The sequence below is a fragment of the Mustelus asterias genome, chromosome 9 (assembly GCF_964213995.1).
Source record: "Mustelus asterias chromosome 9, sMusAst1.hap1.1, whole genome shotgun sequence".
Taxonomy (NCBI): domain Eukaryota; kingdom Metazoa; phylum Chordata; class Chondrichthyes; order Carcharhiniformes; family Triakidae; genus Mustelus; species Mustelus asterias.
The window spans coordinates 107295317-107315309 of NC_135809.1; the positions used below are offsets into that span (position 1 = coordinate 107295317).

Here is a 19993-nt window from a genome sequence, read left to right on the forward strand (position 1 = left end):
GTGGACACTACACTGGACTAGGCTACGGCTCTTGCTTCCCACACTACTGCCCTTCTGCTTCAGTTGGTGCCCGTCTCTGCAACCCACAATACCTGATTCTGCAGGATGAATATTCGGAATGGGTCCTGTTTTGTGTGTGACTGGATAACCCCAGTGTCTAAAAATGTGTTGGGTTTCCCATGATCACTGGATATTTTCCACTCTGAGTGAACATGATCATTTGTATGCCTGAACCTAAAAAAAATATTCACAATACCGATCCCTTAACTCCTGGAGGCGAGAGAGATCCTGAGGAGAGTTGGACATAGGCGGGGATGGTCTTCTAAAGGCTGGGGACAGGGAGAACCAAGTGGGGGAGCCAGACCTTGGTGGGTGGGGGAGTCCTGATCAGCAAAGGATAGGAGTGATGGGGGTGACCCCAAATTCCTACTCGAGCCTTAAGCAGGCTTATTCCCCAGCCTCAAAATTGAGGCCTGGTAGGAATCATAGAATCCCTACAGTGCAGAAGGTGGCCATTCAGTCCATAAAGTCTGCACTGGCAACATTCCGACTCAGGCCCTACCCCTGCTGTAACCCCATGTACCTATCCCACTAGTTTCCCGAACACGAAGGGGCAATTTACCATAGCCAATCAACCTAACCTAAAAATCTTTAGAACTATTCAAATTTTAAAGCATAATGTACGTTTTATCAGTACTGAAAAACTATGGCTGGAGCTTTCCAGCTGTTCATACCGGCAGCAGCTTATGGTCCCACTGATGGCACATCCCTGCTGCGGGTTTCCCGGAGGCGTGGGGTACAGTCAATGGGAAATCCCATTGACAGAGGTGGGACCAGAAGCTCCCACCAACAGTGGATGACATGCCGCCTCCCACCAGGAGAAACATGCCTCAGAGAGGCCAGAAAATCCCCCGCTGTAGCTCCAAAGTTGCTAATGAAATATTCTTCACTTTACTTTCATCAGCTGTCTGAAGAGATAATTTGTTCGAATAATCAAAATCTTTATCACAGCTTAAATGAAATAAATCGGATATCTGCCCTAAACCCATTTATGTCTTCTGATCCTTCTGCCTTGACTTAATTTGTAGAAATAAACTGGTTTATGCTACCATCTAATATTTTATATAGCTTGATGACATTGCACTCATTAAGCACCATCTTTCTAGGTTGTAAAGATACTGCGTTTGATTGCTTACATCCTTTACACTTGCTATCGCCTTCTTATCTTTAATTTTCTGTTTTATTATGTTAACCCAGAGAAAAAAGGAAATATTTTTCGCGAAGAACTGAAGTCGATTTTGTCATGTTACTTCAAGGATTTAGTAGATCCTATCACAAACGATTGAGAAAACTCTCGTGTAAATCCAACTCCACAGAACATCTTGTCAATTTGAAAAAAAAATTGGCGTGGTCCTCAGTGTAATTGCAGCATTGTGGGATGGATATCTACCTTAAAGTATCAACAACCGGGTGTCATTACTGCTGAGTGTAAAATGGGAAAATATGTTTTAAAATTCTAAATATCTATTATTAGCTGCATTAATTTAGTTATTGCACTGTTGAAAGTTGCTTCTGATACAGACTTACTTCACACTTCTGACTCTGGAGTTATGCAGCGTAACAATAATGATTCATATAAGGTGGGTACCGTACTGTCAGAGGAAGTTCTTAGAGGGTATCCATTGTGTTGTCTGAGACATTTCCTTTGGTTACTCACCCAAGATTTTGCTGATGTTTGAATTATGCATGTCTGGAAATGCCTGCAGTATCTTCCTGCGTTCGTCCTTTGCCCACACCATGAACGCATTCATTGGTCGTTTGATGTGCGGTTCGTTGTTGCTGCGACCCCTGGTTTCTCTGTAAACCCGTGCCTCCGTCACCGTAGTGCTTCCTGTTGGCCAACAATAATACTGCTGTAGTTTAGCTGGAGACCCATTCATTGCCTTACTCCCTGAAACATTGGAGCAGGAAGAAAAGAGAGCAACACAGTACATTAATTTTATTTAGCATGCGCAGAGCATACAGGATAAATTGATTTCACTTTGCATGGGCTCAGAGAGCCGTGTTTATTGTGCAGTGAAATCTAGTGTAGCATTCAGCTGACAGTATCCATCAACACAGGGCAATCTGCTGACTGCTGGGCCAGATGAAGGCATCCATTACCCCAGCAGTGAAATGCTAGTTCAGACATGACAGCTAGTGTCTGTTCCTCAGGATCAGCTCAGAAATTTATGATGCCCCAGTGCCATTGCTTTCTGATTGACACTCTTTTAGCAGAATAAATATGCTTGTGTGCATACATAAATGTTCAACCTTTATTCTCGCATGTCAGAATATGTTGAGTCATCAGGTTTCTGCACCTTTACCAAGATCAGCGCACGGTTTCCTTGTGCAACGGGGCCCTCGGAGAGCGAACGCTCAGATCCCTTTTGGCACCAGCAACATTGTTCAGTGTGTCAGGGCTGAGTATTACTGAGTGACAGTTTGATGAGCTGGAGAGAGCTACAAGTTCAGGTTCAGCTCAATCTGAAATTGCTGCATTCTTGACACTAATTCAAAAGGCTCTCTAATCTAATGAAGGTGCAGCTTCAGGTTTGTAAGCCATGCTTCACAAGCAGAAATCATAATACCAAGACAGCTTCTAGTAGCTAAGCTGGAATGAACCATTTTTTAGTATGTTTGATTAAGAGCGAGAATAAATGAATTTGGCCTGGCATTCTTGTCGCTCCTCATTTTCCCCTCACACCACTCTCTGCCCATCCTCTGTGGGATTGCTTTCTATATGAATTTTTATTATGTTACTTGAGAAATGAATTATAACATTTTAAATATTTGATTTTGATTTGATTTATTATTGTCACATGTATTAGTATAAAGTGAAAAGTATTGTTTCTTGCACGCTATACAGACAAAGCATACCATACATAGGGAAGGAAAGAAGAGAGTGCAGAATGTAGTGTTACAGTCATAGCCAGGGTATAGAGAAAGATCAACTTAGTGCAAGGTAGTTCAAAAGTCTGATGACAGCAGGGAAGCATTGTATTTGCAATACAAGTGTATTTTCATTAAATATGTGTTCATTACAGGCGAGATCTGCTGTAATATCCTTAAATAACCTTGCAATATAAAGCATTAAGCAGGGGATCCGTTATTCAGCCATCAGCTGGTTTCTGTCTTGGAATGATATTGCCTTTTTAATTATAATTTCAAATCCATAATTTTCAAATGTAATAATTCATTATGTGATTATAGTCCATCATTCAGTTTTCATCCATCTCAAGTTTAAAAGATTAACTCTGGGAGCACAGCAGCAAAGTGGCTGTGTTACTGATGTAGCGATCCTGAGGCCTGGACTAATGTACTGGAAACGTGAGTTTTTATCCTACCAAAGCAACTGGGGAATTGGAATCTGGAACATCCGTAATGAAAACCATGTAACTACTGGGATGTTGTAAAAGCCCTTTGGTATACTTCAGGGAAGAAAAGGTTCTGTCCTTAGCCAGCCTGACCTGTATATGACACCAGACCCACATCGATTTGATTGAATCTTAACTGTCCTTTGAAATGACCAAGCAAGCCGCTCAGTTATCTTCAAGAAAGTGTTCACTACTACCTTCCCAAAGGCAATTAGTAATGGGAAATAATGAGTTGTGATCTAATTGAAATATAAAAAAACCTTAAAAGGGCTTGTCAGGGTTGATGGTGAAAAAATGTTTCCCCTAGCTGGGGAACCTAGAACCTGAGGGAGGGGAGTCATAGTCTCAGAATGAGGGGCTGGTCTTATTAGGACTGATTAGCAACTGAGGAGATTAGGAACTCCAATTAGGACTGAGATGTGGAGAAATTTCTTCACTCAAAGAGTTGAGAGTCTTTGAAATTCTCTACTCCTGAGAGCTGTAGATGCCAAATAGTTGAGCATACTCCAGACAGAGCTTGATAATTTTTTGAGTTCGAAGGAAACTAAACGATATGGAAATAGCGCAAGGAAGGTGGAGTTGAGGTAGGGTTGCCACCCCTCCAGGATAGGCCTGGAGTCCCCAGGAATTGAAGATCAATCTCCAGGGAACTGCTGTCTACATTCCTGGGAAAGAAAATCATCAGGACATCAAAAAAGTTTGGAGCACTTTTGTCATTTTCTTTGAACGTTTCTCTTTATCAGAATTTAAAATATTGAAAATTGGAAGGAGGGCTGTCCAATTGGATAATGAATCTTTTTGCTTTCAAGATGGCGTCGGAAGGCATGTCTCAAGGATGGGTGTGTTGGCCCACTAATGGCTGGAGCATAGGGACAAGTCATGTAATTACATCTCCAGCAATACATGTTAATCACAACTGGCAACCCTAAGTTAATGTAGAAGATCGGGGTCATCTTCTTGAAAGGCCGAGCAAACTAGAAGGGGCCAAATGACTTTCTGTTACTCCTGTTTCTTATAATAAATGCTGACCTTGCAGTGATGCTCACATCTCATGGATGAATTCTTTTTAAAATGTTGAATATGACATTTAAAAAATGCACAGCACAGAGGGCATAGGACACGATGAATTCTGAAAGTATCCCCAAGTAAATACTGCACTAGAGGCAACTTTCGGAATTTGCACTCCTCTCTCGGAAGCAGGAATGTCAGCTACCTAGCCGACGTGATTTTCCATCCAATGATTTTGAATCCACAGAAAGTCACATCCAAATTTTCAATATGCACTCCCAGCAGCTGAGGTTGTATACCAGAAGTTTTAAACTTTAAAATTTATTTAATAGTGTCACAGGTAGGCTTACATTAACACTGCAATGAAGTTACTGTGAAAATTCCCTAGTCGCCACGCTTCGGCGCCTGTTCGGGTACACTGAGGGAGAATTTATCATGGCCAATGCACCTAATCAGCATGTCTTTCAGACTGTGGGAGGAAACCCACGTAGACATGAGGAGAACATGCAGATTCTGCACAGACAGTGACCCAAGACGGGAATCGAACCCGGGTCCCTGGCACTGTGAGGCAGCAGAGCTAACGCCTGTGCCACCATGCAAGCATGCACTCATACATTTACACCTTAAAGCTGCACTTAAAGGCTATCCCAAAAAATCGAACTTCAAGGTTACGCTGCAGAAGACTCGACAAAGGTTTGTCTGGGTCCACTGCTCCCATTTTACACTGAACAATCTTACACATTATGTGTCATGGAAGAAAATGAGAATTAAAGCTGTTCATTGGAGGATGACAATGCACCTTAGAGCTGATCAAATATAAGGCAATTGAATTTCTATTGAGATTCTCCCAATTATCCACCATAACTTGGACAGAAAAGTCTGGTGAAATGGCATCAATGATGTTTATGCTATTCCTACAGGCTTCTAAGATCTTACTAAAATAATGGCAATCGGGAGACACCCAGTGGAAATTCAACACCAAGATGCATAGTAGCATAACTCAGTTAAAGTCCTTCTCTTCCTTTTCACTAAAGCACTCATTCCTTGTCAGGAGGGAAAAACCATGTTATACACTTTCTGCTCAAACTCCTTATTTTATATGACAGCCTTGTCAACCACATCCTTCCTATCAATTGATACAAACCTCAAAGGAAAAGTTTGGTGACCATAGCAGCCATTGTTAGTTCAAATTATGCAAACACAATGGAAAATGTACATTTCCACAGCAAAACACCAACATGAAAGCAAAAATTGGGAAAATGAAAATCATGGAGAGAATAAGATGATTTGGGGGTAAGCTTATAAACTTTAGTGATATCAATCAATCGCTGAGGGTCGGCTTCTGCCTCTGAACGTCCAAAGCTATATATGATATATGACATGAATTCTTCATTGGGAATTCTGCATATGAAACATAGGTTGTGTCAGGAATTTGAAATTCGCTGGTGGTTTTAATTCACAAGACACCAAGTTTCAAAGCCTTTCAACAGGTACTTTTATATGTTGTACATGAGGACTGAGAGATTAAATGTCCATAAACTCTAGTTTTAGTCTATTAATTATCGTTTATTTATTGGTGTCACAAGTAGGCTCACATTAACACTGGAATGAAGTTATTGTGAAAATCCCGAGTTGCCACACTCCGGTGCTTGTTCGGGTGCACTGAGAGAGAATTTAGCATGGCCAATGCATCTAACCAGCACATATTTTGGACTGCGGAAGGAAACCAGGGCACCCAGAGGAAACCCATGCAGACATGAGGAGAATGTGCAGTCTCTGCACAGATAGTGACCCAAGCCGGGAATCAAACCCGGGTCCCTGGCGCTGTGAGGCAGCAATGCTAACCAATTGCCTGCAGTTGTGATTCTCCGGTCCCGCTGCAGTGAATGGGGTTTTGGCTGAGCGCCAAATTCTCCGTTCTCGCTGGTAGCGGGGCAGGAATGAATGAGATTGGAGAATCTGTCCCGAGTGTTTAATCACACCTGACTAAAACAGGCCCTGTCCTCAAAATTCCTTATAGGCAATTATTTCACATTTATTGATTAACAGCCTGGCTTGAGGCACAGGAACACTCCGTGACCTACAAACCTGAAACCAAGGTTTTCTGGTTCAGAAGCAGCAGTGTTACTAACTGAGCTACAGGCTCCTCCCTGACAATTCGAAACATCTCACTATATGAACCCTATTGAATCACTTAGTAATTGTAAACATTTCTATCAGGCCATCTTTCAAATCATCTCTTTTCTAGAAAAAAAAGAGCCCCAGCCTGTTCAGCTTTGCCTGATAGTTATGTGGGAGTGAGGTGTGTTTTCAAGTAATAGCTTGTAACAATTCGAGACTGTTGCAGACACAGTGATCATCAGATAGTTAAGGATAGATTGGCTGTGGGTCCTTTTAAGGTTTCGCTAAAAATGAATTTGAATTTAAATAGAAAATGCAGTTATAGGAATTTAGATATATTGTCCTTGATTAAACAGGCACTAGAAAGGCATTTGATGAAGTAGGTTTTACGCACTCCTGCAGTGTGTACTGACATGTCTGTATTATCTATAGTCACATGCATGCCTGTGATATCTAAAACTATTCAATCATTTTGTGATTGCAAAACAGGCTCCAGTTGTTCTCACAATGTTTTAACCTCTTGAATGCTGCATTTTCTAAGTAGCGATATAATGTAGCACTTTGAGATTCTATTGATATAAAGCCGAATAATACAGAGACAAATGTACAGAGCGTCATAAATTATTTTCTCCGATATTGGCTGAATAATCAAGGATGGGGTGGCTGGTTAGCTCAGTTGGTTAGACGGCTGGTGTGTGGATTAGATTAACGGCAATGGTGTGGGGCTTGACACCGGTTCTGGCTGAGGTCCTGCCTCCTCACCCTACCTGTAGTAAAATGTCACAGCACTTTGCTATGGTTTGCCAAATAATCACTAAGAACTGATTAAGAAATCTAGAGTAGCAGCTCCCTGCAACGCAAACCTCTGATCAAATAGCTGGGTAAGTATTAAAACTTGAAGTTGAAATAATGCTGCACAATAGAAGGAACAAAAGCCAACCAGCAACATCAAAGTCCTTTGGCCTCTGTTTTGATGGAACCATTAAAATATTGAACAAGGGAGGTTTACACAAACAGATTAATGCGTTCTTGACTAATATCGTACTGCACAATTTCAACCCAATGACTTTATAACTGGTGGTTAAAGTAGAGCAGAAATTCCTGGCATGGTTTCAAGGATTATAATTATACAACATTGTGACCCACTTTAACGTCAAGTTTTATAACCTTCACTTGAAATACTTTACAGCCTTAAAAATCACGACAAGTTATCCATCACTGTCAGTAAATTAAAAATTAATTGTTTTCTGATGGCACGCAGATTTGCTTCCATTTGACTAGAGCTGTGTTGTTCAACAGCAGTATTAGCATACAAGGATTAATGATCGTGATGTCACCCACTATATATATATATCCATTGAGAAATAACCTACAGCAAATTAATTTGAAATTCTATCCATACTACATTGGGCAAGAGTAGCCCTCGCACACATTTTAACATATTACATTACCAGCTTTATGATAATTATTTGAACTGTATTACTTATTTGAAATGAACATGGATGACGTTAAAAGGAATATTCTTCCTCTTTCCATAAAGTTGTAACTGAGTGGTCCATTGACAGGTACAAATTGCTAATACTTCAGGGTCAGGTAATGGGGATTTTTAGTTCAAGCACATATGTAAACAAGAATGTTTGACAGGCACATTATCCATTTGATAAGTCTTTGAGAGCATAATTTACTTTAGAATTTGATTTACAGTGCGTGCTTACACTGCGGTAACTCTGCGAGAATACTTTTGAACAGTTCCTCACGGGGACAATAAATATAAATGTCCTTAAAACTGTAGTGCCTAATCACACCTGTCTAAAGCAGGCCCACACTTGAAACAGTTGAGATATGCAGCCAAACACCAAACCCCACCACTTGATCTTTAACTATGTCTTTGTGCCACAGCAGACAGGCTGTCACAAAGGAATCCACTGTGTGAAATGGGCTCCTGCAAAGAATTAGCACTCACGCAAACATTGTATGTTCAGCTTCAGGACACAATGTAATGAGAGAAGAGGGGAATTTAAAGAATATAAACAACTATACTTCGAAGAAAATGATTTAATCTGAGTTTCAGAATACAAGTGACCTCTATTCACTACTGTGGTTATGTTGCAGGTACCTTTTCACACTGAAACATGCATTTAAATAGTATAAGCTAACAGCAGTGTATTATATTGCATTGCACTCTGTCAAGTAGAAAGCAAACCTCTGCATAAATATACTTACATGTATTTGCAAAGGTCTGCTCTGGAATACTGAAATCCTGGAATTTCTAACAGGACAGTTACCTTTTTTCTGACATGAGAGATTTAAAGGTGGTCCAAGGCCATTTTCAAACTGCTAAGCCAATTTACTGAGGCTACTTATTATGTATAGCTTAGTAGCATATTGCAGTAGATGCAAGAAGAGTAATGTAACTAAAATTTAAAGAGAAGGGATCAGTTCAAGAGGAGTGTTAAAATCAGAGGTGGCAGGCAACATTTTGAAAGTCATTGAAGAAAAGGCTCAGAAGGTCTTTCAATCCTTTGTCAAGAGGGGATGGGGTGAGGTTAGGAAGTGATAGGTACACATACAGAAGATGGAAATCCAAGGTGCAGGCACAAGTCTGCAGGGAAATGATGGAACAGGTCAGTACGTGAGCATTTGGGGTAGTGGAGATGGTACCTCATGAGATACTTGCAAGAGAGACATTGCCTGCCAGATCATTCCACTTCATCACCATAGGTGAACATTGCATCATGCCCGAAGACAATGAACCAACTAATTCACCAATGCCTTTCAAAGAAAGGAACTTGTTACCACTGCTGAGTTTGGCTAAATTGGACTCCAGTCCCATATTGTTTGGTCAACTCCTAATGACCTGAGGAAAATTGGGAATAGTAATAGAAACTGTATTCTCTTGACCCACAGCCCAAGAACAGATAATACCAAACATAAGATCATAGAAAATGCCTAATTGTCACCAAATAGGCTACAGTTAAACGGCTCAGCATGCACTGTAACTGCATGAAGAGGCATAGAACTAGATGTTGAGTGCTATGTCTGCTCAACCTCAGTTGAATTTGAGGCAGTGAGGAGCAGAAAACATAGCAGGGAGCCATTCTAGCATCCCCTGTCATGTACAAGATCTTTCACTCAAAGTTACAACATCGTCTGCACAACATCGTGGGCCGAAGGGCCTGTTCTGTGCTGTACTGTTCTATGTACAGTGGATGTTGTGTGAGCCAACACATATATTGGCAGGCTCATTCTGCTGATAAATTGATAACGGGCATGTGCAATGTATTGCTCATAATTAACATCCATGCAACACTGGATTACATATGGCACAGAAAGAGGACGTTTGGTCCAATCAGTCCATGCTGAGGTTTATGCTCCACTTGAGCCTCCTCCTGTTTTACCTCATCCAAATTTATCATATCCCTCAAATCCCTTTCCGAGCTTTTTCTGAACTGAATCTATATTATTTGCTTCAACCTATGACAGTGAGTTCCACATTCTTACCATTCTTTGGGTGAAGAAGTATCTTCTAAATTCCAAATTAGATTTCTTGGTGACTATCTTATTTTGATGGTCTCCGATTATGACACTTTGAAGGTGGTTGAGGCACCTGGGGGTGGGGTGGGGGTACTGTGTTGTGGGTAGGGAATTAGAAGTTAATGGACTACCTTGCCTGGTCAAAGAATTCTTTTTGAAGAAGTCACTTCTTCTGCATTCCTGTGAGCAACAATGGAAATGTCCCCAACACCTCTACTGCAATTAAAATAACACAACCTCAGGAAAATAACCATTGAAGAAAGAAGATGGATGATAAATCTCTTGGAACACTCTTGTGGCTGGAAGATGGACCACCTCAATGACACTGAAGCTGGAAGATAGATGCTCCCCTGTTCATCAAAACTGCTAAAGTTCCATCCCAATACCAGTGAAAGTAGGAATCATCAGCTGATGTTGGTGGCATTATTCTCCTCCATCCAATTAAATATTGTGTTGAAAAAGCCCAATGCAACTCTTCCTTTCCTCTGGAGGTGGATTCACTTTAAGCAAGATGCATGCACATTTGATTTGTAACCATTTCAAATCATAGCTGGTGCATCCCAACTAAAGTATTTGCGTTTATTTCAAGTGACAATGTATCATTTACAAAGCTTCAGTATAAGCTTACCTATGAGTCAAAGTCCGATTTCTATCATTTATTTAGGTTTTGATCCAGGGATTTTATTTTTCAAAAGCTTTCAAGTTGCAGTCTTTAAAAAAGAACCCACACATGCATGCTTAATCGGCTTCCACTTGAATCATAATATAACATTTTCAAATGACGGAAAGCAGTAATTAAGAATTAAAATATTGATTAATAAACAGTTGAATTTTTGAGCTGTCTGCATGCAATTGAGGGGAAGCTAACTGAGCCCTAAGTAATTACCATGGCATCTTTGAGTTATGTACAAGTTATGACTGACTGGGCTCTGTGTTTTGCCATGCACTGTTCCTAAGGGTCACTCCACAGTCTAAATGGCCCACTAAAATTGTAGCGTTGAAAGCTGTGGTTAAGTGAATTGCCCAAAGTCAAACTGACCCATAGGCAGCAGTAACATTCCCTTTCTGATCCTCGATTCACGCTGAGTTAGTTGATCTCCTCCTGGGTGGCACCAGGTCATCATAATTGAGAAGGAGGAGAAAACAAAATCAGCCAAGAGTTCCCAGTATTAATTGTTGCCAATGACCCCTGGATGAAAGCCTGTGTGTTTATAAAAATTATAGGGTGAGCGCTGAATCAGGAAAGCTTGTGATGATTCTCATAATTGAACTGCTTGCTACTGCTCATTACCCAGGCCCACGGTGCAGATGCACCACCTAAGAAAGATTCCGGGTGACTGGCAGCTGTAAACGCCACGCGATGGTGGGCACGTTCGGGACAGGAGAGGAATGGGCAGCGCCTTCGAATTTTATAAAGAGAGAACAATTGTGGAACTGTAATGAAGCACGTCAGGTAATAAGTTAGCCGCGCCATGCAGCCAGCCTAGAACAAAACTACGCTTTGTTCTTTGAACAACTAGACACATGTTGAATAATATTTCCTCATTGTTACATTCAGGGGATAAAAAGAAACCTTTTGATTTCAAAGGTTTGCCCTCCAAACTGCAATCAACAGCCTTGATTGTTGAGCATGTTAAAGAATTCCCTCCATATGAATTCTTAGACAGAGGAAACTTGAACCATCAATTCAAAGCTGAGGGGGAAAAAAAAGACTTATTATTGCCAACTCCATATGGAGTCAATTCTAACATAATGGATAATCAGTCCCTTCTAATATTGTTGCAAACCACGTTTGGATTAGTCCATTTCCTGCTTATATGTCTTGTGTTCTTATCCCCATACCCTCCTGACAAAGTAAGCTAAAACAAACACACGACCCAGTCAGTATAGGAGCTGCAAATCCACCACAAGAGAGAACAAAAGGCTTCACTGAAGCCTTTGTGGTATCTGCTGATGTTTTACATCTGAGCATTTTTTGTAAAAAAAAATGGGACTGAAAGATTGTGGGGAGAATTGATGCAAATCCACGGATGACTAAACCTAAAGGAAAATCTTAGCCTTCCCATTTGACCACAGTCACTCTCTGCGATAACTGTTCCACTGTTTCACCTACATGCTATCTAAAGTTTAAATTCTTGTCCAGAAATATTTATCTTTGTTCCCGGTATAACTTTTCAACATTTACTGTTCCTTGCCTTTTCTTTCTAAACTACCATGGTAACTGTTACAAATATTTATGCGTGTACAAATGTTGGCGCGGTAGGAATTGTTTCTCTTTGCAGTTACAGATGAGAAGCACAAAAGTAGATGTTGCAATGTCATGCAAGCACTACCCACAGTTTATACCTAAATGCTGCAGGAGGTTAAATAAGTTACATTATAGCTGGAATTTGCTGTTCATGGTTTCCAGCGTTTTTATTCGGTTGTCGAACCAATGAATTCAGGAGCAGCAATTTGACAAAACTGAAACATAGCTTTTCAGAGAAACCCTACAGTGCAGAAGGAGGCCATTTGGCCCATTGAGTCCACACTGACCACAATCCCACCCAGGCCCTATTCCCATATTTACCCAGTTAATCCCTCTAACCTACGCATCCCGGGACACTAGCATGGTCAATGCACCTAACCCGCACATCTTTGGACTGTGGGAGGAAACCTGAGCACCCGGAGGAAACCCACGCAGACAAAGGGAGAACGTGCAAACTCCACACAGGCAGTGACCCGAGCTGGGAATCAAACCCGGGTCCCTGGAGTTGTGAAGCAGCAGTGCTAACCACTGTGCCACCGTGCTACCCCTGAAAATCAAAAATTCATTGTTGATCTTATCCCATCCTCTGGGAAAATTGTGAGGAAACATCTCTAAGAGTAATGAAAAAAAACCTGCCAAATTCACACGCTAGGGATATAGTTTGACTTTGGTAATATTAAGATCCATGGAAATGAATATCAGGGGAAGAATTTATCCGGTGGCTAAGCTGGTGTTGCCCATTTCACACAATCACTCACCCCTTGTTTGAGTGAGAAAGAGAGGGAGAAACACATACACAGACAATCAGAGGGAGATATGCACAAACAGAAAGAGATGTGAGGTATGAGAAACAAATATAAGGAAAGAGAGGCACACACACAAGATAGAGAGATGCAAACATGCACAAAAGGTGTGAAGAATCCACATACGTTTGCACAAAGAATGACGTGCAAATACGTATAGCAAGACACCCATAAACACACAGAAAGGAACAGATGGACAGAAAATGTTGAGGATGCAGGCAGATGCTGCCTTTACTGGCATTGGGTCAATTATGTCCATTGAGAGGGCAGACCTGGTTTAACCAAAAGACAGTAGGTGGGATTTTCATGAAGCTGGAATTACTTGGGAGCCTTTCAAACACGGCAGCAGAGTTCTGATTCCAGGATTTTGTGATTCCTGACCCCATTCCCATGGTTTCTGATTTTTGGGAGCGGCAGGCCCACACCGGGCACTCCTGACCTGGTCGGCTCCTTTGTGGGGATAGGAATGTCCTAAACCTCCACAGTTTTCTTGGAGTTGGGCCAGCTTTTCAAAGAGTCATGGTTTGCAGCACCTCAGGATGTGTCACGAACCACAATTTGCATGAGGGGACCATCTGAAAGGCAAGTTCAAAATCTCCGCCACATTCCCCTCTATGCAAAGACATGCCTTCCCACTATGGTTCCTCATGAACCCATTCCAAGTTATGCATTCAAACAATCCCTATGCCCCTCCATGCCCATCCCATGCCTCGGCATGGCCCCCAAGCCTCATTATGTACAAAGAACCCATTAGCTTGTCGAAACACCTGCACCCCAGGGAAAACATTGCTTGGTTGACAGCTTTGGCTCTTTATCTTGTGTAATTAACATTATGAAATTGACAGCATAGTTCAGGGAGCCTTGAGACTTGAAAACAACTGTGTAAGTGCAGGTGCATGTACTGTACTCCAATGCAATAGAGGGCCAGGGAGCTAAAATGTTCCAGCGTCAGAACGTCTAAATGATCTGATTAGAACTCTAAAAACATAGTTACATCTGAATACTGTAGAGTTGATGAGCTTTATAAGTTTATTTATTAGTCACAAGTAGGCTTATATTAATGCTGCAATGAAGTCACTGTGAAAATCCCTAGTCGCCACACTCCGGTGCCCGTTCGGGTACACTGAGGGAGAATTTAGCACGGCCAATGCACCTAACCAGCACATCTTTTGGACTGTGGGGGGAAACCGGAGAACCAAAAAGGCACAGATACAAACGAAACTCCCGTTTTCCCGGGATGACTGCTGAGTTCTAATGGACCAATCGCCTGGTTTAATGAGAGGGCCAGGCAGAGTCCATCCAGTTGGGCAGGATGATTGAGCCGCAGTCAGCCGAGATGATCAATGCGGTCCTTGGGTGGGAGAGCCAAATCCCAGTTTTCAGTCTGAGCAATTCAGCAACCTCCTCCCCTTGTTGGCTTTGCAGTCAGCTGTGAGACTCAGCCGTTTTAACACAACACAAAACAGCCTGACATGGCAGCTGAGTGAAATGCTAGTCAGCTGTGACTTCTGTTTGGAGCAATGATCGGCTAATTAGAAAGGAGCAGCTTTCCTTATTAAATGGCTTCTCCTTCATTATATTCAGAGTGCGTTTTGTCGGCTTTTTCTCCCTGTCCATTCGGGTTCGTACTTTCTTCTCCGTCCACCATTACATGAATTAAGTTTTCCTTTTCAGTTTATGTCCCATGGCAGGGCGGGGAGAGGGAGTTCCTCCTTCTTCTCCTCTGCACAATGGACAGAAACCCCTCTTCCTCTCTGCAAGACACCAGAGAGAGAATTGGGACCACTGAGAATCACTCAATCTCAGGGGAGTTGTCCAAGCCGGGGTCCTCCAATGACTTCCTTCAAAGGAGATTTTTCTAAATCGAATACTTTGGACGGGTTCTCCCTCAGTGGCTTCAGCCCAGCTGCTCATGTGAGGGCCATTGAAATGCCATTGGCCAGAAACTGTTGGGAGATCAAGGGGCAAATTTTCCCATTCCACCCGCCATGGGAATCGAAGCGGGCGAGGGGCAGACCATGGAAATGTCTGTTGACCTCAGACGGGGTTTTCCGGTTTCGGGGCAAGCCCGGATGGAAAATCCCGCCTGAAGTTTCTGATGGCGTGACTGCAAACTGCAACATTTGGCTGTAGTTGAGCCTTGTCCTGCTCCTACGGCCTCCTCCTACTCCTATTTTCTATGTTTCTATAGCACTTGGGCCAAAGGGCTCAAAGAATATGGGGGGAAGGCGGGATCGGGCTTTGAGTTGGATGATCAGTCATGATCATCATGAATGGCGGAGCAGGCTGGAAGGGCTGAATGGCCTCCTTCTGCTCCTATTTTTTGTTTCAGTGTTTGAGCCACAGCTTTCTATTACCAAGGTTTGCACTGGCTGAGGAAGTGACAAGGAGGAAGGTGTGCTGTCTTCAGAGAACTCGACAGGTGTCGATCCTACTTAGTCAGAATTGTGTTTGGATCAAAATGAGGTCACTATATCTTACTTGAACATATTGATGAGGCACTTGCCCATTTCTGCTGTGTGTGTTTGTGATCTGAACCAACTCTGGAGTTTAAACAGTCATTAGTGGGAATGGGGTCAGCAAATAATTCCTGAGATTTTAACTGCTCACCTGTCCTCTTAAAATCAGAAAATAGGAACCATATTATGTTGGTGCACCTTGGCCCAATTAATCCAACCCTCTGGAGCTAAACTACCAGGAAACCACACTTGACAGTGCCATGGTAGCTTGACTCAATTTTAATAAATATGTCAATGAGATCATATTAAAATTGATGGATTATTGACAATTTCTTTGGGACAGTTTGGGCAGGATTTTCCAGCCTCACCCGCCCAAAAACCAGAAAATCCCACCTGAGGTCAACGGACCTTTCCATGGTCTGCCCCTCGCCCGCTCCAATTCCCATGGTGGGCGGGACGGTACAATTCACCCCTTAATGCTTAATTATACAGATTTGAGCAGAATGTGGAACTCGTTGCCTATTTATTCATGCGCCAATATTTTCCTCTTCTTTCCACCCATGTTCAGACAGTTTCTCAACCTACAGGGAATTTAGAAGGATTAGTCCACTGGGCAATCAGGGAACACATGACTCCCAAAAGATCCGAAGAGAATTAGAAGTCTGTTCTGCACACAAGACCATCAGATCATTCGGACATGTCCCCACAATATGCACGCAGGCACATTGTTCTCCACCAGCATTTATACACCAGAAAACCTAGTTTCCTGTTCCCCCTCTAAACTGCAGAGAAACTCTGATAGATGTACCCCTAGCATGATATTTGCGGATGGGGGGAATGTCAGCAGGTAATCATCGGTTGGAAGGGTGGGACAATAACCCAGATTCGTCCACTGCTGCCTCATGTCAGAATGGGAAGGGGCAACACAGTCTTCTGCCTACCCTGACTCCCAGAGCTTAGAACTGCTTTTGGGTGGTGGGTGGGGTGGGAGGGGGAGTGTTATGCATGAGGGGTTGTGATTCAGGTTTGTGTTGAGCTGAAATCAAATGGCACTTGCGTGAACTCCTTTGGGCCCGTATGCAAATACCCTAAATGGAATCAAATAATTTCAATGTACATTTGTAACTGTGAAATGACTTGGCATTCATGATCCATAACATTGTGATTTTCTAAAATAGTTATAAGGAAGCAGTAACGGCAGCATTAAGCGTGGTGTTAATTGGAATTACAATATGTAGGATGCTGATTCTGTTCGAGGAAAAAGTGGTGAATAAGGGGGAGTAAAAGAAAAATTATGAAGCTGATGTAAGAGCACTAACATTGAAGCATACTTTTAACCTGCTTGACTTTACTCATTGAATAAGTAAGCTTTTGTCACATCTCAGGGTCACCCACTCACCTTCGGCATCTTCTGGTCTTGTGAGGTCAATGACCCCTGGACCAACCTTCACATCCTCCCCTGTTTTTCCTGTCAGCTGTTGTGCAAGATTCTCAAAGGGCACCCGTTCCTGCAATCGAAAGAACCGAAAAATCTGTTAGATTTTGTGTGTGACAGTCACTGTGTCAATCTTGGCAGCGTTAAGTGCTGCTGGATCGGCATCCAGCCTTCACCAGTTACTCATCCATCTTTCTTTACCCCCAAGGAACCTGACTTGTGTTTTACTCCTTACCCTGCTGTTTCAAAACTCAAATGAGATAGCATAACAGATTGTAGTATTTCAGTATGAGGAAAACCTGTCGATGTTCCTTTTATCAGTAAGAAACAATATTAAATGTCACATCTGCTTACATTGGGAGCAGTAAAAAAGCAACTCAATAGCTGAAAATTCGGTGACAGATTCTATCTATCATGGATAATGCATTATACAAGGCCAAAGTATTACCTGTTGTTCAAACTATTCTTGAAAGACAAAAATGCAAACAACCTCATTCACAAGAAATCCAGTTTGGAAAGAAACCTGTGATAAACTGTGGCCTGCTTGTGTCACAGAATCCTACAGTGCAGAAGGAGGCCATTCGGCCCACCGAGTCTGCACCCACCCCAATCCCACCCAGGCCCTATCCCCATAATCCCATGCATTTACCCGAGCTAGTCCCCCTACACTAAGGCGCAATTTAGCGTGGCCAATCCACCTAACCCGCACATTTTTGGGTTGTGTGAGGAAACCGGAGCACCCGGAGAAAACCCACGCAGACACGGGGAGAACGTGCAAACTCCAAACAGACAGTGACCCACGCCGGGAATCGAACCCGGGTCCCTGGTGCTGTGAGACAGCAGTGCTAATCACTGTGCCACCCAAATCCAGGCTATAGAATGGTGGGAAGTGTGTGGCACTGGTTGCCAGTTTCCAATTTAGAATGAATTTATCAGGTTCTCTAGCTGAGAGCTGGACTAACTCTAGAGCAATTAAAGTTTCCTTCAGAACTGCCTGTGGCATAAGCTCACGAGTCCATTTGTGATCAAGTCACCATTGGTCTGAAGATGTACTTTCAGTCATTTGCATTCTACGACCAGAGCACTGCTTAAAAACAATCTGCAAATGCCATCTTCAATGAAAAACATTTTGGAGATTAATGGCAACTTAAAAATATGAAAGACGAATTGGTTTTGGTCTAGACAGGTCTACATCTACAGCACCTGGAATTGGTGACAATGGAATGCTGAGTTGACTTTATTTCCCCAGTCATTTTTAATATCTGTTCATTCAGGCTACTGATGATTTCAAAATTGGTAAGACAGTGTTTATGGTCTCCCATAGTCAGTATCCAATCATGTTAAGCTATGGAAAGATATATGTTGATGATGCTTATCCATTAAGGAACTAAACAGATGTTGTTTTAGCTAGCTCACTTGAAATTCTTAACAATTACATTGAGAGAAGAGTTTAATCCATTTTACCTGGACTAGAGTAATCTAGATCTATGCAAAGAGAGTTCAATGTTACCAGGGCAGGCAGTATCTGTAACCTTACACATTTGTGTGTGTGTCGTACAATGCATGAATTTTCTTACCAGTTTGCATATTTTTCATTAAAAGACAAAAGAAAATTAAATTACACTAATTAGATTACACTATCTTAAACAGAATAACAGTTCCAGTTTAACCTCACTCTCTTGTGCACAACAACTTCTTTCAATCTCTCACTGTTTATGAAAGACATTTCAAATCCGTTCATCAGCATCAAACAGATTTCGAGCATCTTGCCTCTTGGATGACACACTGCTCCAGTTCAGCCGGTACTTCTCCTTTACCTCCACCCAATCAATGGCATTCTTTCCGAAGTGCATCTCAAACAGATTTATTTTTTAAAAAGTGATTCCTCCTCTTCCCTTGCATACAATTTACTTTGACATTTCCTCATCTTTGCCAGTATGCTGTTAAATCAGCTGCTACGGCTCAAGTGAGTGGTCAGCAATTTCCATATCTACCTTGCCCCTGCTTCCACCTCAGCTCGTGACACAGCTTACAATGGGCCAAAGGGAAACATTACAAGCACAAGATCATGTCTTATTCCTCCATTGCAGTAGATATTCATTCCCAATAGTTACCAGCAGTGACAAGTAATGTTTAACAGGGACCCATTTGTGTGTTCAAAATGATATCTCACCATTACATGAAACAGTCTTTCAGTTGGGCAAGAAACTAAGGGTTAAAATTATGTAACATAACTAATACCATAAATTTACTTTTAAAAAAAAGGTATTTTTATACTTACAATAATAGGATAACTTGGAACTTCTTGAAGACTGTATGCTACATTGTACCTCACTGGTCTAGAACAGTGTGTCACACTGTATGGCATGTCAGTGATCTAGAAATGTGTTATATTGCATGATGTCAGGTTGATCTAGAACAGCATGTTATACAAAATGGCATCAATTAATTTTGAAGTGCATTCTACGCTGTTGTGTCTTGCTGATCTAAAACAGCAGGTTATACTGCATGCTGTCCAATTGTTTTAGAGAAGACCTCATAATATTACCAGATGAACATATTGACCTAAAACTATATATAGCACTCCATTAAAACATTCATCTGGATGCATAGGATGCATAACCTGGATCTGGCTGATCTAGGACTGTTACGTTACAAGGTAGAGCAAACACATTAATCTCACACTACAATGTACACTTCATGGTGTTTTACTGATTCTAGATAGTACATTACACTGCAAGAACACATTAATCTAAAACATATATTTGTACTAATAGCATTTCATTGCTCTAGGACAAAAAACACATTACATACTGAACATACTGATTTAAAATACTAGTTTACACAGCCTGTGCAGTGGTTTTAAACTGTGTGATTGGCTTTATGATACATTGAACTGTATGCTGTGTTAACTAGATCAATATGCTATAGAACAGAATGCTGCATTGAGTGATACTTCAAATAACATA

At 41.8% G+C, this 19993-nt stretch overlaps 1 protein-coding gene across 19 annotated transcripts in view; it reads right to left on the reverse strand.

Moving 5' to 3' along the window:
* Window positions 1–19993, reverse strand: part of sox6 (SRY-box transcription factor 6) — a 636409-nt gene that overhangs the window by 11426 nt on the left and 604990 nt on the right. For 14 of the 19 annotated variants that reach the window (XM_078220775.1, XM_078220777.1, XM_078220771.1 and 11 more), the window contains 3 exons: window positions 19306–19401; window positions 16989–17097; window positions 1718–1951 (listed from right to left, as the gene is read on the reverse strand). In XM_078220775.1, the coding sequence (XP_078076901.1) occupies window positions 1718–1951; window positions 16989–17097; window positions 19306–19401 (439 nt within the window). The remainder of the gene's footprint in view (window positions 1–1717; window positions 1952–16988; window positions 17098–19305; window positions 19402–19993) is intronic. The other 5 variants (XM_078220783.1, XM_078220782.1, XM_078220781.1 and 2 more) reach the window with 3 other exon arrangements.